Source organism: Tauraco erythrolophus, chromosome Z, assembly GCF_009769465.1.
Source record: "Tauraco erythrolophus isolate bTauEry1 chromosome Z, bTauEry1.pri, whole genome shotgun sequence".
Classification (NCBI taxonomy): Eukaryota; Metazoa; Chordata; class Aves; order Musophagiformes; family Musophagidae; genus Tauraco; species Tauraco erythrolophus.
The window spans coordinates 36,845,816-36,871,261 of record NC_141496.1 but is presented as its reverse complement, the minus strand read 5'-3'; the positions used below and the strand labels follow the sequence as shown (position 1 = coordinate 36,871,261).

At 35.3% G+C, this 25,446-nt stretch overlaps 1 protein-coding gene across 1 annotated transcript in view; it reads left to right on the top strand.

The window, feature by feature from the left end:
* Positions 1–25,446, top strand: part of ADGRV1 (adhesion G protein-coupled receptor V1) — a 306,160-nt gene that overhangs the window by 27,332 nt on the left and 253,382 nt on the right. The window contains exons 14-30 of the mRNA XM_086628926.1: positions 556–736; positions 1,339–1,502; positions 2,152–2,275; positions 2,656–2,922; positions 5,421–5,547; positions 7,782–7,999; positions 9,183–9,926; positions 12,007–12,380; positions 14,407–14,583; positions 16,294–16,474; positions 17,059–17,261; positions 17,876–18,005; positions 19,531–19,611; positions 20,904–21,043; positions 21,480–22,089; positions 23,052–23,267; positions 24,441–24,656. Of these exons, the coding sequence (XP_086485052.1) occupies positions 556–736; positions 1,339–1,502; positions 2,152–2,275; positions 2,656–2,922; positions 5,421–5,547; positions 7,782–7,999; positions 9,183–9,926; positions 12,007–12,380; positions 14,407–14,583; positions 16,294–16,474; positions 17,059–17,261; positions 17,876–18,005; positions 19,531–19,611; positions 20,904–21,043; positions 21,480–22,089; positions 23,052–23,267; positions 24,441–24,656 (4,153 nt within the window). The remainder of the gene's footprint in view (positions 1–555; positions 737–1,338; positions 1,503–2,151; positions 2,276–2,655; positions 2,923–5,420; positions 5,548–7,781; positions 8,000–9,182; positions 9,927–12,006; positions 12,381–14,406; positions 14,584–16,293; positions 16,475–17,058; positions 17,262–17,875; positions 18,006–19,530; positions 19,612–20,903; positions 21,044–21,479; positions 22,090–23,051; positions 23,268–24,440; positions 24,657–25,446) is intronic.

Here is a 25,446-nt window from a genome sequence, read left to right as displayed (position 1 = left end):
CTCCCCAGGCTACGCTAATATTTACCATATACATAGATAGATGCAATTGTTTTAATGTTCCTTGAAGTATTACTTGGAAGCTTTTTTTTTTGTGAAATATATGAAGTACGAAGTCCCTTTACATTCATAAAGCAAGCTTATTCTTTTTAAATTAGTGTACTGACAATGGTTTTAATATGTTTGCTTTCCCTGTTACAAAGCCAGAAAGATTAGTAAATATTATAAAAAAGAAAACTTACCTTTCAGAGAGCATTACAAATATATTGGTACTAGTGAATTGATGTGATTCTGAGTTAAGTACACAAGATATGTTCCTGTCTGTAATTATGCTGGACTTTTGAAGAAAATGGTCCTATTAGAGAAAGAAATTTCTGATTATTTCTTTGTTCTGATGGCAATGTACAAACATTGTGCATGTAGAAAGTGTATGGGATTTCCTTTTGTTTAAATTTGTATCACTTTCTGCCTGGCTAGAGCCTGCAGATATTTGCCTGTTTGTTTTGGATGTGAATACTGAATATATATTTTTATTCTGACTGAGTTTACCTCTTCTAGCTGGATGAGATCTATTCTGTAGTACTCAGTGGCTATACTGAAATGCCAGGCAAGCTGGGGAATGCCACAAGCGTCAATATAACCATTTTGAAGAATGATGATCCGCATGGTGTCATTCAGTTTCTACCTGATGAACTATCAGTAACAATAAAGGAAAGTAAAGGAGAAATCATCTATGCTGGTAATTGTTTTTTATTAAAATTACTGCTTTGTCTGCTGTCTTCCCCTGCAAGGCTTCTTTTCCCTATTTTACCTTTCTAGGACAATGTCTGACTCAACTCTCCACTCAGGGATTTCCAGAGTGGTACAATGCCAGCAAGATGAGTGATGGAGACTGAAGTGGAGGAGGATGGGCCTTGAAAAGCCAGAGAGATCAATGCATTAAAAAAATGGCTAGAAAATATTCCAGACAGGAGGGATGGAGTGTTGATGCATGTACAAAGTGCAACCTGGAAGTAGTAGCTCTGTTTGTGGAGCATGAAGAATAGGGTGCTATGTGAGAAAGCTAAGTCTTCATATGAATGACTTCAATTCATCTGTCTTTATTAAATCGTCAAGGACATTTACAGGCAAAAATAACAAATTTGAGCAAGTTTGAACCACTTTAATGGCCTATCTTTGTGTGTCCTTTCACCTAGTGCTCTCACATCTTCCTAGTTTTGCAAGAAGTAGATTTGCTTATTATTTCCTTTCCTTTTACTTTATTTCAGCTTTGCTGAACATTTCTTTTTGATTTGTGTTTTCTGAAGATGCACACTGACTGTATATGTTTGCATTTTTTAGCTGCTTACAGAGTTGTAAGAAACCAAGGAAACTATGGCAGTGTTAGTGTATCTTGGGCTGTTGACCCAGACTGTACCAATGACATCTATCCAGAGCAAGGGACTGTTTTCTTTGATAATCTGGAGTTTTCAAAAAATATCACCATTTACTCATTGCCGGACGAGGTAAACATTTTTACAGTGTTTTCATGTGAGTATATAGAACAAAGAGAAAGTGCTAAAACATTACAATTTAAGGAGAAAGAAGGAATGTCTGTTTTCGAAGAGCTTGATAAGTATTTGTAGGAAAAATCAAAATACTTGTGTAATACTGAGATTACTTCAACAAATCAGAAAAGATTTTGAGAAGCTGTGCTGTGACCAAAAAAGTTAGAAGCTGAGAGTAGTTGAATGTGTTTAAATTACAGAAAAATTCATTCGAATAAACCCCTTGTTTTGATTTCAGGAATTCTAATTTTTATTTCTAATGCTGATACATTTGAAGTAATATGAAAAAGAATGAGAATAATTAATAAAAAATAAATAAAGCTGTAAAAACAAATTACATGTATCATAAGCAGGAAACTGCAAAATAACTTTTGGGTCATCTGTACAAAAGTAAAGATGAGGAGACTTATTTATAGAGGTTTTAAACTGATGATTTCTGTGTAACTGTATGAACTGTCATTTGTCATCCCTCTTGACACGCTTAAGGATCAGTAAATAAAAAACAATATTGAGAAACCTCCAGTTTGTTAACCCCCTCAGCTGATCACTTGGATTTCTTCATTGTTTTGTACGCAATAAATTAATTTTATAATACTTTCTCTTTCAGGTACCTGAAGAGATGGAAGTATTCATCATCAGCTTATTCAATGCTACTGGTGGAGCCAAGATGGGCAATGTAACCAGTGCGATTTTACAAATTACAAGGAATGATGATCCCATTTATTTTGCAGGTTAGATATTGTTGGTTTTAAAGGTAGAATACGTATACTACCACAAACAGGTTTTTTTCACAGATCAGATAATTGAGAAATCCTAATCCAAAAGGATCTAGTGTAAAACATCCATGTTTTTATTTGTGTTGAATTTGTATTTCTGTCCTTCAGAACCTTCCCTTATTTTATTTCATTATTCTCTTTATTGATTCTGGGATTGATTAGAAGGCTAAGTACAACAATATTCTCTTGTACCTGCAAGTATTTCTGTGCCTTTACCACGTGTGCCTTCTGTTTCACTGAGGAGAATGATCCTCTTGAGGAGGATTAAGAAAATAGGCCACACACAAAGAGCTCAGACTTTAACTCAGGTAGATTTCTTGCTTGTGTATTTTCAGAACCTCTGACAGTGAGCGTTAAAGAAGGAAGTGTTGCAAACTTTACAGTCCTAAGGAATGGATCCGCTGATGTTGCTGTTACTGTCCATTATATTACTGTTAATGGAGATGCAACAGCTGAAGAGGGAGACTTTGTTCCCAGTGGAATGGGCAGTGTCATTTTGTTTGATGTTGGACAAAGAGAGCAGAACTTATCTGTCTATATTAATGATGATGATACCCCTGAAACTGATGAAACATTTTATATCTTCCTTTTGAATTCTACAGGTAAAATTGATGATTTGATGTATGTTTAGTAACTCTCCTTTTTTTTTTTTTCCTATAATTTTTTACCAGCTTGGTCTTATTATAAAAAAATACAGAAATGCCAGGTATTATACAAATAAGGCTTGCTTCAACATTTCTATTCAATTACTGTACACAGTGTGTTTGGATTTTCATCTCGAATTGTTTAATTAGAAATAAAAATCAAATGATATAGCCAAAACTTTTCCTGCAAAGCAACTGGAGTGAAAGTCTCTTTTCAAATGTAAATGCTCCAAATTAGATGGAGTTTTGACTTGACTACAGAAGCACAAGGCTAAAGAATGTTAGTACTGCAACAGTCTTAGGGAAAGAAGGATTCTTTTAGATTTTTTGTCATGCTCCAGTGTATACTACACAATTGCCTGATTTTTATAAAGACAAACAGAACTGCCTTGTTTTAGAGGAAAACCATGTACATTGGTCTTTGTTTTATTTTTGTAGTAGTTTGATGTATGCATACTTTTTCTTTCAGTCTGACATTATAGTTTTACAAGGCTTAATCTACAGAAAAATGTATGTTAGAAATTACCCAATGTACTACCAGTAAAGAATGGATTTATTATCTTAGGAATAACATTGTCCTTTTTTTTTAACTTAAAAAAATTAGTTCTCATTTAGCAGGAAATTATACAAAATTATTCTCTGCATTCCCATTTTTTAAATAGATGTCACTGGAAAAAACCATCACTGCTATGTATTATTAATAAGAAAATATAAGTTAAATGTAAGAAATAGGTACATTTTCATGGCCTCTACCTGCGTCATAAAGACCCTCCACACCCCTAGCTCTGCCAAAACTTAAACTGTAGTGGGAGAGTCATATACAATTGTGTTAGCAAATTTTAATGATTTGCTGTAATTCACTTGTTATTATTTTGTACCTGAGAGGTAATAATAAGCTGTGAATGCACTGCATATCTTTGCAATGCAAACCACAAGTGAATTGAATAAGCCATCAAAACGATGACTGAGACTCGAGGGGCTGTAATTTAATAAAGCAAAGGAAAACTATCACAATAAACCATCAGATTTTACCTTCACATTAGATTGTGTGGTAGGCTCACAAAGTAAAATACCTACCGGGGATTCAATTCAAGGTGAGGAAGGATAAAATGAAATGTCTTCATTTAGACGTGCATACTAAGTGTCTTAGCCCTCGTTACGATCTATAGTGATTTAGTCTTCACAGTCAGTGAGACCAAGAGCTGCTTCAGGTACCACGAGAGTGGACACCCTGTGGCTGGTCTATGAATTGCTCACAAGGCTCCGCTGGTCTCAAACTGCTTCTGCCCTAGACATTGGCAGCAGACAGACAGAGAATTATAGGGAAATTTTATTTGAGTATTACGTATCTTACGTGTTTCCTGAGGTCAGCTAACATTTAGTCTAGTACCCGAGTCTCTTACAGAACATCAGCCTTACGGAAATGATTGGACAAAGCCATTCTTGTCCCTTCTTAAATTTTCTCTTCAGTGATCTCTTTCTACTTTACTAGCTTTCTTCAGGATGTGCTGGTGTTTTCTCTTACCACTCAGTTGGGAACATAGGATTGCTTTCATCCTGACACACTGGTCCTACAAAGATGGATAGCCGCAGGCTCCCTTTCCCTCTAAAAGAGAATCGTATCATCGTGCAGCCACTCTAGAATCACTAAGAATACAGAATATTTTTATATGCATTCCTGAAAGCAAAAAAATTATTTTCTTTCTATGATCTGTTACATCTATTGACCTTCATTGTTACATCCCTTTTGACAATTATGTTGGACTGTTTTACGTCAGAGAAAAATACAGATAAAGGTATATGAATTTAAAGCAGTAAACACATTGTTTACTTTGGAACAAAAGCTAGTCTAACACTCTTAAATACAGTGAAAAATGGAGCGGGAGTGGAAATATAATGTACGTCTGTGGACAGAGGAGGGATGTTAGAATGTCCCTATAGTGCTAATATAGACACCGAAATTCTGCTAGCTTCTACTCTATTTCAGAGGTATCTTACATTTTTTCCTTTCGGGTAGGCTATGATATGGGTATGAATAAACTCTTAGACATTGTTCTTATCTTGTATTTAGTTTAAGTGCAATATTTCTATTGTAGGTCTAAAGGAGAGCTGGGATGTCTGAGTACACGTCTTTTTCTTTTGACTTGACCAATTGATCAAACATGAATTACTACCTCTCGTACAATCCGTTCTGCTCAGAATCACATCTTCTCTGGTCATGTCATTTGTTTTTTTCCTCCAAATCTTACATCTTGCTCTCTGCGTGAGATGCTGCTTAGGTATTTTTACTCTGATTTGCCTGAGTATCTCGAATATTGGTTTTCACTAATTGTTTTATCATTGTTCATTTCTTTGTTTGTATGAAAGCAGTTGATGTCAGAAGGAAACACCTTCAGTTTTAGAGTTACCTCCATTTCTGATTCCAGTTTTGATAAACTTAACCACTTTCTTTTTAGGGGATACTGTTATCTTTAAGGCTGGAGTGGCTACAGTTATTATTGAAGCAAATGATGATCCTAATGGAATTTTTTCCTTGGAACCTTTAGAGAAACCAGTGGAAGAAGGCAAAAGTAATAATTTTTTGTAAGTAACTTTTAAGTAATACTTTTGCACTTTTTTTCACCAGATGTATACGATACTTTATGGGTAGTACTTTGATCTAATCCCATGCAAGTTTGCATTGATAAAAATGTATTGCATTGATAAAAAGAAAAGCAGCTTTACCAAATTTTGGATTAAATGATTTGTAAACATATTGAAGACATCAATTGTTACATTGTCAAGTAGACTGTGCATATTAAAATTTGTATAGAAATTCATGTTCAAATGTAAATAAATAAGAATACAGCGTTTTTTTGTTGTATTGCCAGTAGAATTTAGATACAAAAGAATCTCGATAATTGAGCAGAATATAACCTGGATCAACAGAGAAGTAAAAAATCTTTTCAAAACACAGCTAAATGCAACTTTGTGGTTGGTAATTTCTTTTTGCACCCTATTTTGAAGCTTTGCCCTACAAATAGCTTATATTACTGTATTCTTTCTGTTAGTTTGTTTTTATTTTAGCTGTCATTTACAGATGGAATTCTATACTCAAAGTCTAGATGTGACTGTCTTCTAGACTGAAAATACTCTTCCCTAGTCTGACCTCTGAAAGTGTTTTCCTTCCAGCCCCTGGGATGTATTCAAGAAAGGGAGGAGTTAAGAAATGAATTTGCTTGACATCTTACCTTGTTATGTTCCATAAAGTCAGGATGGCATTATAATTTGACAAAAATACTGATATTTCATTAAGAAACAAACCTTAAGCAACCTGGTCTAGTGGAAGGTGTCCCTGCCCGTGGCAGGGAGGTTGGAACTAAATGATCTTTGAGGTCTTTTCCAACCCAAACCTATGATTCTATGATTCTATGAAACCTCTAGACAGGATATAAAGTGAAGTTAGGTCGCAAGAAATGTGATGATGTGAACAGTTAGGGAAGGGGCTCTTTTCATATTTGTTTAATTGTCTTTAGTATCTTTTTTGTTGATTTTTTTTTTTTGTTTTAAGGCCTAGAAGCAGATGCCTATGACTGCGAGTTAGGTCTTTATGCTTGTATTACACATCTAAAAAAATGAAAATCCTTGAGAAAAGAAGATATTAGATATATTGTGTGTAGTTTTGCTATGCTGCTCTTTAGGTTTTTTTTGGTCTTATAATCTCATTTGCAGGATATTTTTTTAATTTGATGGTGGGAAGAATGATGATTTGAACTAAACATGTTTTAATACAGGTGCTTCATGGAACCACAAGATCAACAACATTTGAGGACCTTGCTCAGTCCTCACTGATGAAATATATTTACTAGGGAGCTGTGTCTTCCGTACCCTCACTGCTTTGGCTATTGTGTAGTATGTAACAAAAGAGTCAGAGTAGCATATACCTAGCCACTGAGAACACCTATGGCAGCACTGGGCTTTAAAGGGAGTAATTGAAATTACTGCAACAGTGCTACACAACTGGGATAGAACGTCCTAGTTAATGGCAAAAAAAAAGAAAAACCTTTGGAAGCACAAACAATGTAATTGTGTTGCTGTGCCTAGATTAGTTTTGCTGAACTAATTTTTCAGCCTGATGTAACCTCTTTGTACAGCATTTTATTTTACTGTGCAAACAGAAGCACGCTTTTTGTATGTAAAGCACGTTTTGTTTATAAAGGCACTATATGCTTCAGTGTTTATTTATGATGCCTTTTGGAAATTGGTGAAATTATGTTACCAGATAGCTATACAACAATCAAAATCTTGTTTTTGTTTATTTCCTTTTTCTGGAATAACCACAGATTTCTGAAGGACATAGATCATAACCCAAATCTAATATGAATGTAAGAAAAAGTGTAAGAAGGCTTGATGGTTAAAGGTAGAAATGTTTGTGGTTAAATGTAGATGATTCTCTTTCTTGTCTAAGAGTGGCCAAGTGTATCAATTTTTAATGTTAACTTGCTTACCTATTATATATTCATATTTATTATTTACATAATAGAAGTGCAAGACATGCTGATGTTTAACTTAACAGTATTACTTTGCATGGACCTGCATTGAGTACTTTTTTCCTAAGGTACCCATGGTATACCTGGGAGTAGAATTATATTGCAGAACTATGGGCCTTCAAAGGAGATTGTATTATTGTTCATGGTTGTAATTATTGTTCATGGTTATTTAGAACGTTGTATCTTATTTTTCACAGTAAGGAAGGTTAATGTAGTCGTGTTTTCCCTTGCTATTGAATGCTGATGCATACCTGCCAGTACGTTCACTCTTTCTGTATCACTGAACAGGGTTTTGAGACATAGAGGACGCTTTGGCAATGTCTCATTGACCTGGCAGCTATTTGATAATGACACTGTGATGAGGCCAGGAGAAGAGTTCTATGAAACTTACGGGACCGTGTGCTTCATGGATGGTGAAGGATCAAAGCCGATAACACTTCAGGCAATTTCTGACAGAATTCCTGAATTCAATGAATTTTACATTCTAAAGTTGGTGAATGCTTCAGGTATTGTCTTCCATATCACCATTCCCCTCATATCTGGTAGAAAAGAACTATGTTTAATCAATCAAAAAGAAACCAGCCCTGGAAAGAGCTTTGCCTTGAATCATGTCTTGATATCCCATACTTTTCTGGTAAGGTTTTAGGTTTTATTTTTGATTTAATCTTGATTTAGCTATATGAATGCAGTTATTAATTTCCTGAATTACTGTTATACACATTTTTATTATCTGACCTTTAAAAAGAATGCCTCTTGGTGATTTCAGAGCTGTAGATCTTCATGTAGTTGAAGACAAAATAAAGCTATTAAAGGCTATGCATATCTACCATGATGAAGTTGGTTAGTTTGTTTGCTTTTTTACCTAGTATTTTACCTAGAGGAGGTAAATTTTTTATTATTATTTTACCTAGAGGAGGTAAAATAGTTACAACTTCATGTGACTTAAATTACAACTGCTACAGGTCTGCTACTGAGCAGAGTTCTGAATCTCATGTTCTCATTCCACCTCAGTACTATTTATGGTCTTCTGTGCCCACATGCAACTGAAAATATGTGTTGAGCTTTCCTGTAAGTGAAATCTATATGCACATACAGAAGATTCCTGCTTATAATAGGCAGATCACTGCATACTTTCAACATGGAGTCTGTACATTCACATCACAATCTTTGTATCATGAATTCTTACTGTGCAGAAATAGATGACTAATGGCAGGACTTGGCAGCAATTTTAATACATATCTAGTTACTGATTTTGCAAGGTACCTCTGCTTCTGTTTCAGAGACAGTGCCAAATTTTGCCATTCTGTATTCTTGTAAATCTTGGAGTAATATGAGAATTTGACCCCATGTTTATCAAATGAATCAAAGGTAACCTATCTCATTGACTAATTCAGCAAAGTTGGAGCTAATCCTGTTTTAGCTGAAAGACAAATGTGTGTGTTTTGCAATGGAAAAACATGCTACTTTGTTTTCTATGAAAATTGTCACTATAGAGTTTTAAAACCAAAATAATTAAATTACTTTATTATTAAATCAGAGCATTTTCTGTAAGTTAAGAGGCTCTTTACAGAAGATTTAAGCCTTTTTAGAAGCCTTTTTTAGAAAAATAAATTTAATACTTAGTAACTTTTTTCATACTGTGTTGTTTAAAACCGACCACTAACTTTTGCTATAACTTCCATCATATAGGTGGATCTCCTGGTCCTGGTGGTCAATTATCCGAAAAAAGCCTTGCTGTAACCGTTATGATCCCATTCAACGATGACCCTTTTGGAGTCTTTGTTATAGATCCAGAGAGCCAGGACAGAGAGATAGTGGAAGATGTTCTTTCTGAAGATGATCTTTCCTATGTTACAGACTTCACCATCTGGAGACAACAAGGCACCTTTGGTGTTGTCCGTTTAGGTTGGGAGATACTGTCTAGTACATTCCAAGCTGGACTACCATCAATGGTAGACTTCTTGTTGCTCGGATCATTTCCAAGTTCAGTACAATCTCGGCCTCACATGAGGCGCCATCACAGTGGAACAGACGCTTTGTATTTCAGTGGAAAAGAGGATGCTTTTGGGATTATTGGTCCGGAATACCCATACAATGGAAATACTGCAGTAACCAATTTTACCTTTTCAGCATGGTTAATTCCTAACGTCGGTACTGATGGTTATGTAGTTGAAAAGGATGATGATAATGGGACCTTATATTACGGCGTGAAAATCCAAACAAATGATTCTCATGTTTCTGTAGTGCTTCATTATACAGCACTAGGATCCAATATGACATATATGGCTAAAGCAGCAGTCCCAAAATATCTCGATGAAAATACTTGGCTTCACCTTCTGATTACTCTGGATGAAAGTATAATTGAGTTTTACATGGATGGAATTCCAGTTCTGGGAGGAATGAAGAGCCTTAAAGGAGAAGCAATTGCTGATGGTAAGCCAGTAGCCTGCTTTATTTTTCTCCATATGTAAAGTTCTGCAATGTGTGGAAAAGTCTAGCTCCTTGACATGTGTATGCAAGATACTGAAATTATTATATCTGATTGGTTAATTGAAAAGAATGGTTAGCAAATTCTGATGATTTTTGAAAAGCATATGGAAATTAAAGCCAGGAAGATTCCAAAAAATTTAGAACTGTAACAGAGCTTGGATAGCAGTAATTTGAAAATAAATTCATAATTTATAATTATATTTAAGTATGTGTGCTTATCATGTATACATACAGTTATATATGTTTGAATTTAATCATTTCTATAAGGTATACACATTGTAGCTTAAAGATGACTTTTTTCCTCTCAGTTTCTGAAACAAAATGCAATAATTATTTTGTTTCTAGTTGTGTATTACATTACAACTGAGCCAATATCTTGTAAGCAGTAGAATTTTTTAGGATGTGGATTTACTTAAGTGTGTATTTACATGGTATATGAAAATTATGCCTATGAGTTTAATAGTATTCCAAGGAAAATTAGCATGTATACTTCAGTTTATCTAACTGGATAGTTCCAGATGTGATTTTAGACATAGGAAAACATTATGGACATTACTCTGAACTATTGTTGCAGCGACCAGAGAAGTATCAGAACAATTCCTTGCTACAGACAGATGTTATGTGGTGGGAATACATTTATGTTTGCTCTTTCTTTTGCAGTTTCCAACTCTTTCACTTGCATTTTTTTCTTGGAGATCATCTCCATCCTTTTTCCTTTCTTCCTCTAGCCTTCAGTTACATTTTCTTTGGTGGGGGTAGGCAATGAATGGTTATCACATTCTTTAATAGAATCTCCTTTTCTGTAATCGAAGAATTAACGAACATATAGTGATGTTGAATGCATATACATCTATATGCATATATGTACACAAACATAGAGTGAGAATAGAGAGGACATTTCATTAACTATATAGTGTGGTATTTTGTTTCTGCTTGTATGTTTCCAATGGTTGAAGTCTGAGAAATAAATTTACCCTCTCTAACAAAGCAGTGCCTCTGCAATTAATAATTTCCATCAGACTTGCAGGACTGTAGCTGAGAAAAGATTTTTTTCCCCCTCAGTTTCTAAAACAAAGATGTGTGAAATGCAGTAATGCTTTTGTTGCTAGAAGGATATGTTTGAGTCGTTGTAAATTCTCTGTATTAACGGAGATGGCATATGCTCTATCTGGAGATACTACAACTGTAAGGTAAGGATTTCATCTCTCTCCGTTTAATGTTGGATACTACACAGCGGTGAGCATAGTAGCCCAGTTTTTCCCACTACCCTCCACCTTGTGCCCTGGAGCCAATACCAGTTGCTGTGGTTGCTCGTCTCTAGAATTGAGACTTAGTGTCATATTTGCCAGTACATTCAAGAGCACTGTTTCTTCCAAAAACAGGAAACAGCTGCAAAGAAGATATATCTATGTGTTTTAGCACAATAGGAATGAGTATGAGCTACTAGCTTAGTATATTGTGAAAAAGGCAGCTATGATCCTATGATTTCCTGAGTAGGATAATTCTTTGAACACAGAGAAATATTAATATGGTTGTAAAAATAATTCGGAATTTGTTGGACGTTTCTGAAGTCCATATTCCCAGTGCATTAGGGGGAAAGCGTGTCCAGAAGGCCTCATGCGGTGATGATGAGCGTCATCTGAATGGATCCACTGTCCTGCAAGAGGGAGTCTATTTAGCAAAACAAAAGCAGAGAGGGGTTGCAATTGTGCTCTGCCAATCTATAATGGAAAGAGAAGTTTCCAAGCCCCGTTAAAATAGGGGATGGTGACAATGTAGAACTAGTAAGATGAAAAACCTGAACAGTCTAGGACAGAATTGTTTGACCTGTGATGATCTACGTGCAACACTGAGATGAGGCTTGAGTAACCTTCTGATTTTGCATTTCAGTATCAATATGATTCCTAAACCAGAGATAATAAACAGTTTGCCATTGATTTTTAACACTTACAGCTATTCAGCTGGAGATTTATTACTTTGAAGAAATACAATAACTTGAGGAAAATTATAATTTCCTTCTCAGGTCCAGGAATAGTGAGAATCGGAGCAGGAATCAATGGCACCAGTAGGTACACAGGGCTAATGCAGGATGTAAGGCTTTATGGATGCAAATTGACACGAGCAGAGATCTATGAACTCCATGCAACTCCTGCAAAGAGTGATGTCCACCCTGTCTCTGGATATTTGGAGTATCGGCAAGGAGAGACCAATAAATCATTCATTGTGTCTGCAAAGGATGACAAAGAGGAAGAAGGAGAGGAGTTATTCATCCTAAAGCTCATTTCTGTGCGTGGTGGAGCTAGAATTTCGCAAGAAAATACCACAGCAAGGTTAAGAATACAAAAAAGTGATAATGCCAATGGTTTATTTGGCTTCACTGGAGCATGTATTCCTGAGGTAAGGTGTTCATAAGGGAAACTATAGGTGAAGTTTTGGACACAGAAAAATTAATGGCAAGACCAATTGACTTGCACAGGGCCTTGATTTCACATTGCTAGTTTTTGTAGCTAAGCAAAGTTTTTCTTGGAAATGTGTGAAGTTCTGTTAATACAGTCTCAGTGGCATTTGCAATATCAGTTTTAAAAATCCCTGAAAATATTTTTTTTTTAAGAAAATTGATTTTATTACATAAACTGAAGACTAAAGCTTATCTTTTTCTAGAACATTTTTTTCCTGTACTTCTGTCACATCTGAAACTGAATTATCAATTAAACTATAAGATTTAATTTTCTTTTTTGGAGAATGGATCATTACAAAGATTTTTATATCATTTTTCTGTGTTACATGATGCGTTTGAAAGAATTGCATTGTCATGCAATGACTAGGTGTGATGTATTTTTCCACAGCCATTTGCTGTCTTAAATTATAAGGTATAAATTGCATATGTTTGGTGTGAATTTGGTTGATACTGCCTGTGAGTTGCTTTTTTTTAAAACCATTGAATTGTTCTTTGGTGGTAGCCACCATATATGCAATATATAGAATCATAGAATCATAGAATCATAGAATGGTTAGGGCTGGAAGGGACCTTCAAAGGTCATCTAGTCCAACCCCCCTGCAAGGAACAGGGATATCTCCAACTAGATCAGGTTGCTCAGGGCCTCATCCAACCTGGCCTTGAACGTCTCCAGGGATGGAGCATCCACCACCTCTCTGGGTGGTGGATTTTTTTTTTTGAAGGATTGAGATAAACATAACTATTTTTTACTTCTTTTATCAATTACGAGGAAGAAAGCTGTGATATCTGTTTCTATTGGTATTGGATTATTTATTATTTTGGAAAACAAATTTCAGAATACTTTCCAGTTCAGGAACTCTCATGACCTTTTAATTACATTCTTTCTAACCGAAGTGCTTATGATGTGTTTGAAAGTAACCATCTTGCCCGAGTGATGCTTGTTTTCAGTTTAGTTCAGTTTGCTTTCTATGTGCCTGCCATATGCTATGATAATAGATTCCTTCAGTTTCAAATGCCACTGTTAATACTGTGATACCACAGATCATCGACCAACCGTGAAGCAACATTAAAAATTTAGATGGCATGTTAATTGTTTTGCACTTGTCTTACGTCTATTTCACCAGGGAAGTATTAGAGCTCTCAGTGGTGATGCAGATCCGCAACATTATTTTATCAATAGTTTGGTTGCTTTATGTGAATATCTGTCTACTAGGCATCTGGAAGCACATGCAGTATCTGAACTATGTTATAAAGCAGCTCTGAATTTATCTAATGCTTAAGATTACTTTAGCCTTTCTGCCAATTTTCAAATAAAATTATTTTCTATTTTAGTTCTATGATCAGAGTTTTCTAAAATATATGATCAATATCAATACCTACTCTGTTCTAGATATGTGAAATTGTTGCTGTTAAAGTTGTGTTCCCTATGAAGATAGAATTATAAAGAGGACTGTAGCACAGAAAATTTCTCAAAGTTTTTCCTGAGTTATGGTAGTGTAGTTTAATTTTAATGTATCTGGGGATTTTTTTGTAGTGTTTGTAGTTGAGGAAGGGGCAAATCAAAATCTTTCTTTAGATTATTGCTAATGAAAATTAAAATAATTGACATTAATATAAAACAATAGTTTCAGTTGCTTTTGACATGTACATTTCAAGCATATTGATTCTGCCTTTGACATGTAGTTTGGGGGAAGATATTGTGTCCAAAACAAACGACAGGATATAGTTGTTGGCTTACCTTGTAGTCCTCATGGAGATACTAGAAGCTGTTGCAAATTGCACTGAGATTATTCTGACTACCATCAAGTTCAATATCAGCTTCCTACCACTCCGAAAGTGCTGAAAGTAACGACAGCAATTTTTTTCCTGAACATTTGACTAGCATTAGAGAATTCTGTGTTTTGCATTTATTGCTTTAATTTGCTTTGACAATAACAAACGTTTCAATTTCTCGCTTTCTTCCAGACTGCCGATGAGGGTTCCACTATATCCTGCGTTGTAGAGCGTACAAGGGGAGCCCTAGACTATGTGTATATAAATTACATCATCTCACAGGTTGATTCCACTGGCATTAATTACTCTGTTACCGATTTTTCTAACAGCAGTGGTACTATCACATTCCTTCCTTGGCAGAGATCAGAGGTAAACCCTACCTTCCTATTAGCTATTCATCCTGTCCTTTGCAAAGCTGCTGGAAAATACCTTCTGAGGATGCTTGGCTGCTTTTCATGCTAGAGAGTGTTTCCTTCACATGGCTTTTGTTACATTTTGCAGGATATTTTGCATCCCTGACAACTAACAAATGATATGATAGATGCTTATTAATCTGTGTGTACCTCAGTTCAGGGGTCACCATATGTACATGTATGTTCAAATGTGCATAGTATATGAGATATGTTTACTTATATTTATATATTAGATTTATGCATATCTATATGTATACTTGAGGTGTAGATAGTCCTGGGCTGAAATAATGGATCCAGCTACTTTTGAAATTGGAAAATGATCAGGTTTTGATCTGACTTTTGGAACTCAGAATCTCTACATCAATTAAATAGACAACAGTAAGGTTCACCACTGTAATCAAGTGTCTTGCAACATCTGTTGGCCACATTCTGTCCCTTTAGCTTAGTCTCCTTCTATGAATTCAATCCTGACCTGCAGCACAGGAATTTCATATTTGGTTGAAGAGGTGTGGGACCACAATACTGTAGAAAGTTAATGTGTCTTCTATTAGCATTCATAAAATAGAAAAGGTGGATTGTTAGTAGAAAATACTGTCCTCGGTTTTGTCACTCTGATGAAGTCAGTATGGGCTGAGTGAAACTCACTGACACCATTTGAAAGGATCCCAGCAGCTCCACTAGAATTGTGGGTCTGGTGCCAGTTAAACAATGTGATTAGAGCTTGACAGAAGCTTGTGCTATCTTAAAATAGTTTGCTCATGTCACCGTTCATTCAGCTTCAATTCTCCATTGAACCGTATCACTGCATTGCATGCAGTCATATAAAGCAAAAATTTCCTAAGCTTTTCAGGCAGCATGGATGAGGCCTGTCTTATGTTATCTACTGGCAGAAAAGGGCTGGTATGCCTTCTTGCTCCACTGCTATGTGGTCCTATTTATTGTCTACATTCAGAGGAGCTAACAGGCATGTCCCTTACTAACAGATCGGGAGCGATTGCTTATCAGGTGAGATATCCTAAGAGATTTTCCTTTCGTGTTTGAAAGCTGCTTATTCCCACCCCTCTAAATACAATCAGCTACTTAAATCTTTTCTTCTATATGTTTGTCTAATTGTATCACAATATATAGAAAGCTGGAATAGTTTGAGGTGAATATGTTAACCTGTGAAGAGCATGTTCATTAACAGTGTGATCTGCAATTTCAAGTGTCAGGTGGCAGAAAAACCTTGCTTTACTTGCTCTCTAAATTATATTAATCACTGTAAAGTCTCTTCAGAAGCACAATTTCTTCAAGATTTCAAAATCTATTGGATATTTCATTTTCAATATACACAATTTAAACTATGCCTGTGTTAAGGTAGATAATAAATAATTGCTGACTTGATTATGTGTTTATGTAATTTGAAGCACTTAAGAAAGTATGCCTTCCATCTCTGGTAGATTGGTAAATTTGTTTTGGAATGCGTATTCTAAACATAAAATATTACCCTAGAAGTTAGGTTACATAACATGGAAAGCAAAAATGTTGTCTACATTACTTTCAGAACTACACAGAAGATACAGGTGACTGATTAATCAAAGAATTTGATAAGTTAAGCAGGGTCGTGAAACTCATAAGTGATGTATGTTGCATGGTTTGATTTCTCTGTGATTTGGTCCTTCTCTAGGTCTTAAATTTGCATGTTACTGATGATGACATTCCGGAGCTAAATGAATATTTCCGTGTGACCTTAGTCTCTGCAGTGTCTGGAGATGGAAAACTAGGGTCAACTCCTACCAGTGGAGCAAGTATAGATCCAGAAAAGGAAACTACTGATATCAGCATCAAAGCCAGTGACCACCCTTATGGTAACAATGATGGAGATGATACAGTCTTGTTGCAGATAATTGTATAGTTCTAGCTGAACAGATAAAAACTTTGCTTAGACTTGATAGTCGAGGAAGCAAAGGCAAGTATTACGCTTTAGCTAACTTGACATTAATTCACTATTTTTATACAAGAATGAAAGCTGATGTATCAAAGCTGCCCTGACCAAACAGGTGATGATTCCCTTCTGAGGGCAAATAAAGGTTGCATGTAATTGACTCTGTGCAAGTTTTTCTCAGATGAGAATTCCTGACAAAGACATTTCCACAGGCTAGTTATATCAATAAGTACCCAGTACTATGACATATTGAGGTTCTTTTTGGAAGAGTTGAATTCATTATTGTGCTGTGGCATTATTAAGACTGATGTAGATATCAGTCGTGAGGGGAAGATACACAGCATGTCTCTGGAAACGGCACAATTGAGTCCTAAGGACTTATCAATAATTGTTTTTTTAATTTCAGAAATGATTAATATAAATATTATAAATATTTTGATTTCTGTTTGTTATCGTAATTTATATTTGGTGTGCAAAGCCGTGTAAATAGTACTTCTTGTCTGCCAGGTCTGCTGCAGTTCTCGGTGGGGCCACCTCCTCAGCCAGGTGATAAAATGATTCTGCCAGCCTCTGCTGTGCCCCATATTACTGTTAAAGAAGAAGTTGAACACGTCAGATTACTGGTAGTTCGTGCACAAGGTCTTCTTGGAACAGTTCTGGTGGAATACAGAACGGTGCCACTTACAGCTTTCAGTCCTAAAGATTATCAGGTATGGCCATTGCCAATGTATGTAATTATTTAAGATTTTAATAGAGTTATTTGTCTTGGAGGTAGCCTTAAGTTTGAATATTTTAGCCTAGCTATGATTCTTTTCACAGAAACACATTTTTTATATGGTTATGTGATAAATGAGTGTGTAATACTCACTTTAAAAATACATAACTCATTATGTGACTTTTACCTCCTTTCTGTGCAGCATGTTGTATTTCCTAGGAAAAGCCCCTGGTTTTGATTTTTTTTTCTTAAGAGAATTGTCATTGCAGCAAGAAGAGCTATTTGCTATTATTGCTGAGGGTATCGAACTTTATATGAGCATTCAGGTGCATGGATTTGTACATGTTTAACAAAATAACTGGTACGTATCTGTGTTTGATTGTCTAACTGATATTTGTGCAGAAAAATTTGGATGAATGCGAATGCTTGTAATTCTGTGAATTTATATGCCTTTTTCTCATAACAAAGATTCAGCAGAATTTTTAAAAGCTTAGGTGAAGAAGAGTAGATGTTTTGACAAAGACAAACAAAATCAAGTTTCTATTTGTTTTCTCATATGGATGAAAACATTAGACTTGAACAAAAATGTGAAGAGCTTTCATATTGCAGGCTGTTGTGGGCACACTGGAATTTCAGCCAGGAGAAAGACACAAGTACATTACTGTTAACATCACTGATAATTCTGTTCCTGAATTAGAAAAAACTTTTAAAGTGGAGCTCTTGAACCCGGAAGGAGGAGGTAAGGCATGTACATTAATCCGTTGGTTGCATTTTCATGATCTCTACTAATCCATTAAAATCTTACCTTTCTTAGGTGTACTGTTTCTGTGTTATTTCTAAAGACAAACACACGCCCCCCCATCCTCCAGAGAGCTGTAATTTTTCTTAGGAAAGAACTGTTCTTCAGCTATGTTGTTAATCATTCCTGGAAACCACTAGATCCCAAAGAAAGTGTATTATTAGTGTGCATTAGGTTATTTAAAGTCAACTGCTGCTTTTCACGTTAGATAATTTTGTGAGAAGTAGATATTAAAAATATATTAATTTCATTTTTTTTTTTAAATTCTCAATATTTATAAAATATTTACAGCTAAACAGCCAAAGCGAGGTTTCTTATCTACCACTTGAGTGAAATCAGAAGAACTGTGATACACCGGCTCATAACTTACTCAGCTGGATTATAGCAGTAGGAGACTGAGTGTTGAGAGGCCTAAGGAGTTTAGCTGAGCTGGAAAGGTAGCTGGTAGCTCTGTGGAAGAACAAGAAAAACATTCAAAATAAATCCTGGTGTGAGATGCTAGTCTCACAAGGGATGGTAAACATCAGGGCTTCTGCCACATAAAAATGCTCAGCCCTTACAGAATTTGTTTCCATTGAAGAAAACTTTTCAAGGAAGATTGTGAAGCTCATTGGAGGGAAAAAATAGATAGAAACATTGGCAACCATAAAGTGATTTTAAGCTGATATTATTCTTTTAAACAATCCAGAAATGCGAATGTGATGCCTTCTGGGAAGTTATATCATACTACCTTGAATGTCTGTGGTGCAACGTGAAACTACAGTGCAACATCGTGATTCTTTTGATAAAAAATTCAGACCTTTCATGCATACGGACTTTTGGTCAAATTGTTGTTTTGTTAAATGGACTTTTCTTTTTTTTTTTTTTTTTTTTTTTTTTTTTTTTGGTCAGAAAACTTACAGCTAACTTTAGTAATTCACTGGGCAGATACCCTCTTAACACTAACTCTGTTTTTGGCCTTTGCAACACTGTTGAAAACATGAACTTAGGTTAGAGCCTCTATTAGTTAAGCTTTCTGCAGATTTTTCCAACTTTCTGACATGCTTTCATTTTATAAGAAAATATTAGAAAAAGAAAGTTTGGGGCATTTTAGTCCCTGTCTTTTTTTTAATTCACATTTCCAAATTCTCCGTGAGAGACCTCATTTAGGAGTGAGAAAGGGGAAGTACAAAGAGGGGTCACAAAGTGGGAAAGAAAGAAAGGAGAGAGCAGAGGTGTATGTGTTTTCTTTCCTTCTGACCTCCTGTTGCTATTTCCAGTGTCAGAAATTAAATGAGGTGTCATACACAATACTTTTTCTAGCTTTTATCAGAAATACTGTATACTTTCATATCCAAAGCTGATGCCTTCCTAGAATACTTCCCGCTCTTTTTGTGTTGTCCAGAAATGTTTAAAATACTTTCTGCTTTCTCTTTATTTATAAATGTATATATGTGTATATATCTGTGTGTCTGTCATCTTAAAGTGGCTGAGCTCTTTAGAAATGATGGCAGTGGTAGTGGTGATGGGAACGTGGATTTCTTCCTTTCAACTATCCATCAACATGGTAAGCATTTTCAATTAATTATTTTTTGTTGCTAACTGTATTATCCCTCATAAATTACTATACTGACACAATTTATCATAGCGTTACTTTACTTTCAGTTATGGGTGATTAATTTAGATTTATCGTAAAGGTCTGTCAAAACATTCTTTTCAATTTTAATGGAGAAAGAATTTCAGTAGCAGTCAGTGTTCAGTGGATCACAGAAAATAACAGCTTCTATACCATCAAAACTATACTGTTGAATACATAATATAGTAATTCCAGAAATACGGGTTGCAAGATTAGTTTTGTTTGAAAATTGTCAATTTTTCTGGACACCAAAAAGCAAACACACTTTTTAAATTGAAGGTAATTAAAAAATTACCCGACTGTATGCTTTGATATGTGCTTTATGTTAGTGATTCTCTGAATGTCAAATACAATCTTAAAGAAAAGTAAGCTGTGTTAGATTTTTTAAAGGGATGCTTTGATTGTTTTTCATTTCTTCTCTTTGAGTTTGTATTTATGTAATGACATACAGAAAACAGGGATTATTTAATACTGAGAAAATTTAAAAAGTTCTAGATGCAGAAATAACAGAAAATCTGAGGGAAAACCCTAATCATATAGGACTTCAAATTAAATCCTGCAGACCTGAAAATGTTATGTGAGCACCCATTATCCAAACTGAATAATTTATTTCCCTGTGACAGCCTGATATTCAATTTTATTTGTAAATGCAAAGGAGTTCAGTTTGAACCTGAGGCTAAGTTTCTGGGTTTTTTGCAGCTTCCTGGGTTTTTTTGAAATGCTATTTTCTTAAGTGCCAGGCTCTTTCTCTCTCTGAGCAGCAACTTATCTCACCCAAGACAATTATCTTAGTAGTAGGGTTTACCGAGCTTGTTTTTTTCTTTGTTTTTTCCTTCCAGCTTATGTTAGAATGAGACCTGCATTCATCTGGTCTATCTACTTAGACTGTGGTTTACCATATAACTCCCCATCATCCTAAATTCGGCTTCATTTTCATTCATTAAACACATTTTATTTCTGTTCCTTCCTTAAAATGTTAATATTTATTGTATCTTTTTAGTGCATAATTCCAGAGAAGGGCTGCCAGGACTGCATTATTGAAAGTCAGTTCCTTATCCATGTGGATAGTTATCATGCATTTCAAAAAACCAAAGACAAAACAGCATGGATACTGCAGTCGTGCTCTCCTGTGTATTTTTTTTACCTTATTTCTTTAGCTGTTTGCATTCATTTAAGAAAAGATGCTAGAAAAAATAACCCTTTTTGGAACTTGCGCTCAACAGCTAGCTTGGGAATTGCATCCCACATCCTTGTGACTATTGAGGCTTCTGATGACGCTCATGGTGTGTTTGAGTTCAGTACTGAGTCACTCTTGGTAAATGGAACTGAGCCTGAAGATGGATACAGCAATATTGTGCTGCAGGTTAGAAACCTTTGAGTCTCATATTGCTGTGCAGTCCTCTTCTGTCTCTGCCCCTCTTTTTACGGGACATTCTGCAACGTTTTTGCCATAGGTCTGTAGGGTTTATAACAACTTTATCATGCGCATCTGTTTCGCCATTTCATACTGTTTTCTAACATGTATCATTCAGCTTGAAGCTAAAACGATGTAATAATAATACCCACAGGTTTAAAATTATTTCTACTTGTTTACACTTGAGGTACTACTATCTTAAAATAAATGTTGATGATACAACAAATACAGCAAAGCTGAGATAATAAAGATTACACTGTCTTTTAAAAACACAAATTTGTTTTTAGCCCATCATGTCAATGTCTTTACTTATTTCCATCTCATACTTTTATGCTTTTCTTTTTCATAAAACAGAAATATGCAGATCTTTATATTTTTCACTTAGGTTGTGAGAACACATGGGGCCTTGTCTCAGGTGACACTGCATTGGATCATAGTCTGTGATCTTACCAAAGACCTGATCTCTACAGATGGGAATGTAACATTTGATGTTGGCCAAGCAAGAGCGAATATTACAGTACAGGTTTCTCCTGATGAAGTTCCTGAACTGGATAAGATGTTTTCAGTTTTGATCATCAATGTCTCCAGTGGTCGTCTTGGAAATCATACTAATGCAACGTTAACTGTTTTAGCTAATGATGACCCATATGGAGTCTTCCTCTTTTCTGAGCGAAACAGACCAATAAAAGTTGAGGAAGAATCAAAAAATATCTCCCTGACAATAATAAGGCGTGGTGGTCTCCTTGGTGCAGTAATGGTAACATACAGAACTATTGGCGATGATGAAAAATCACCTTTCCTTCCACCTGATGTTGTTAGAGCAACGGAAGGAAAAGATTATTTACCCATTATGGGTTACGTGATCTTCGCAGCCAATGAAAGTGAAGCCACAATATCTTTGCCTGTTTTGGATGATGATGATCCTGAGAGGTCAGAATCTGTATTTGTAGAGCTAAGCAGTATTGTTTTGATTGAGAAAGTACAGGATCGGCCAAGTAAGTATCTTACATGTGTAAACCCCACAATTTAAATATGAAGGCTAGTATTTATATTTAATATAGAATAAAATGCGACAAGTTAAATGATAGACTGTTTACCTCTGCCAAACTCTGTAGAGTTAAGAAATCTCTGAGTTACCTGCCTTTCGTGCTGTTGGCATATATTTTCTTCAGCATGGTATTTTGTCAGGGAGGGATGAGCATTTCTTTATCCCTTTGCATTGTCTTATCCTAAGTTTTTCAGGCCAAATATATTACAGTATTAGTTTTGTGTACAAATACCTGATCTTCTAGTTATTTTTTTCTGTAAAGTTCAGTATTAGGAAATAACTAAGCTAGTTTTGTTTGTTGAAAGCCAAAAAAGTCTTTAAAAAGAAAGTAGTGTAGAGTTACAGCCACATGTTGTTTTTTTTACTGTAGAGATTGTTTGCTTCATCCCTCAGTCAGATAAATTCAGGTCATTAAAACTTGATTTGTGCTTCAAAGCTTCTTGGCATGTTTAGTTGCCGCCCCTGCCTTAAATTGATCTTGATGTTAAGGGAAACTTCAAATACAATTCTGCTGGGAAGTTGAAATCTTATGTATATTTCATCATAGCAAGTGTGAAAATGAAATTCTTTTGAACTGTATTGATCTTACTACTGGCCTTATAGACAAATAAATAAACAAATTATTTCACAGTACCTCACCTCTTCAATGGTGAATGGCTTGCATGCTCCACAGCAGGATAGAATAATAAATTATTAAAAATTGGGATTTTTTCTGCCATAACAAAATTAAAACACCAAAAGTGTATAGGTGCAGTTTGTAATTATACTGTATCCAATTCTGAAAAAGATAGTTTTGTTGAAAGCTAGTGATGGCTAACTGCTAAACTCACATGTATGTCTATGAACTCTATAGCCAAAGATAGTAAGCATCTCAGGCACCATCTCACTTAAGTTTTCTTTACATTTCAGTTGTAAATTCTCCTCGACTTGGATTAGTGGGTGAGACAATAGCTCATGTTATTATCACTGCCAATGATGATGCTTTTGGAACACTTCAGCTTTCAGCTTCAACTGTGCGAGTTGCTGAAAATTATGTTGGACCAATCATTAACGTGACCAGAACTGGGGGGATATTTGCAGATGTTTCTGTGAAATTTAAAGCTATGCCAATAACCGCAACAGCTGGTAAGAAATCCCAGTAGCAGAAGTATGCAGTCTGTGTTAAAAGTGGAAAGAACATACTGTATGCTTTGAGCAGTCAAAGCAAACAAGTGTGTATTTAATGCACTGTTGTGTAATAAGTACAAAAAAAAGAGTAGTGAGATATTTACTGACTGCTTAGCAAATAGGAATCCAAGCCCTATGGGAGATATCATGCATCAGCTTTTAGAAAATTCTTCTGAGACATCATCACCGAAGAATCTAGGAAGAGAAATGAGTGAAGGAAATGGGGTGTTTGTTCCCCTAGTTGTCCACTAAATCTGCAAAGTGAAAATAAATAAAAATAAAAAATACTATAGTAGTATATTGCAGCTATTTAGTCCTGTGTACATATTTAAACCCACCATGCATTGTTTAGATGAGCTTATTGGAGAGGAAGTGAGACTTTGGGACTCAGCTGTAGAACAAACAGGCAAAATCGGTCAAAACCCAAGAAGACTTGAACTTCTAAAAATGAGACCTTAAGTTTTCCAGTTGGTCCCTGCTATAGAGAAGGTACATAAAGAGAGGAGCAAACTTATGAAGTATGCAGGGTCAAAACCACTTAGACACTTATAAATCAAACCCACTGTATTTCAGCTCTGTCCAAAATTGAATAAGCAGATTGTACATGCTCTGAGAACTGGTATTTTAGTTTCTTTTTTATGTAATAGAGTTTTCTAAAAAAGTGTGTAGATAGATTGATGTCAGAGTATGCTTTCAATTAGATTCTGAAGCAGAGCCATTATCTATTGTGTCTCAGTTGTTCATCTAGACATAGTTAGAGACAAGTTTGCCTAAAGTGAGGTCTACACACAAAATGTTCCCTTCACTAAAATCTACTTTAACAAAGGTGCTTCTGTTCACTTTTATCTCTTGGAAAGCCAGAGAGCAATTAGAAAGCAAAGACAGAAACATCTTGGTAGTGTGAACTTGTCAATGGAAGACGATAATAGACCTTTATAACTACCTCTTGGTCTAACAGTACAAACTCTGTTTTGTCCAAGCTAAGTTTTATTTTAATCCATCCAGATATCTAAAAGGCAATGAGAAATAGAAAAGACTGTGCTGTCTGGGTCTGAAGATAAAGAAAGAAACCATGAAAACAATAATATTCTGTGTTTTTTACTGTTTTGTTTTATTCATCTACAAATCTAGGTGAGGACTACAGTGTAGCTTCATCAGATGTTGTCTTACTAGAAGGAGAAACAAGTAAATCTGTGCCAATTTATATAATTAATGATATCAATCCTGAAATTGAGGAGTCATTTTATGTTCAGCTGCTGAATCAAACAACAGGAGGAGCCTTGCTTGGATCTTTGACTAAGGCAATCATAACTATTGAGGCTTCTGATGACCCATTTGGATCCTTCGGTAAACGAGTCTTATCTGCATATTTTCTCTCTTCTGTTAACATTCTTACTGCAGATTTATGGGTGAGCTGTTACTTGGCAGCTGAATAAAAACTTTCAGAAGACAGAGAGGATGCCTAGATGAAGACAGTAGAGGAAAAGATAAGATAAATTAAGACATGTAATTAAGGAGTAATGGTGCTTTAATATAACAAAAAGTATTATTTAGTCAGTTGATACAGCAAGATTTTGGAATTTTTCAGTGGAGACAGATGGATTTTAGTTTACTTTTTTATTTTTTATCCAAGTGCTGCATTTCTGCAATAGATTTAAGCCAAAATCTGCATTCTAGTATCTGTTGCTTAAATACTTCGGTAACTTTATTTTACTAGATAATAAGGCAAAGCAGATTTAAAATAGAAGGATTTTGGTGATTTCAAAAATTTAATGGTATTTTAGAATTTTTTTTTTTGTGTGTGTGTGTGTGTGTGTTTTTCCTGCCTTTTACTTTGGCTTACCCTTTTCCCCTTTCAGTACCCTACCTAATTCTTAAAAACTAAGAGTTTAATACAAGGAAGACTTTTACTTGAAATGATTTTAGATGGAATATGTTGACTTATTTCTTCAGTAAGTGACGTGAAAGCTGCTAAAGACTTTCCTTACTGGGAATAATTATGATATTGTCTTCTAAGAGCTTAGGAGCAGCTCATGGTTAGCCTCGAATGATCAGTATGTTTGTCCTGGTTTCAGCTGGGATAGAGTTAGCTCTTCTGTTTAGCAGCTAGAAAACCTCTGTGTTTTGATTTTAGTCT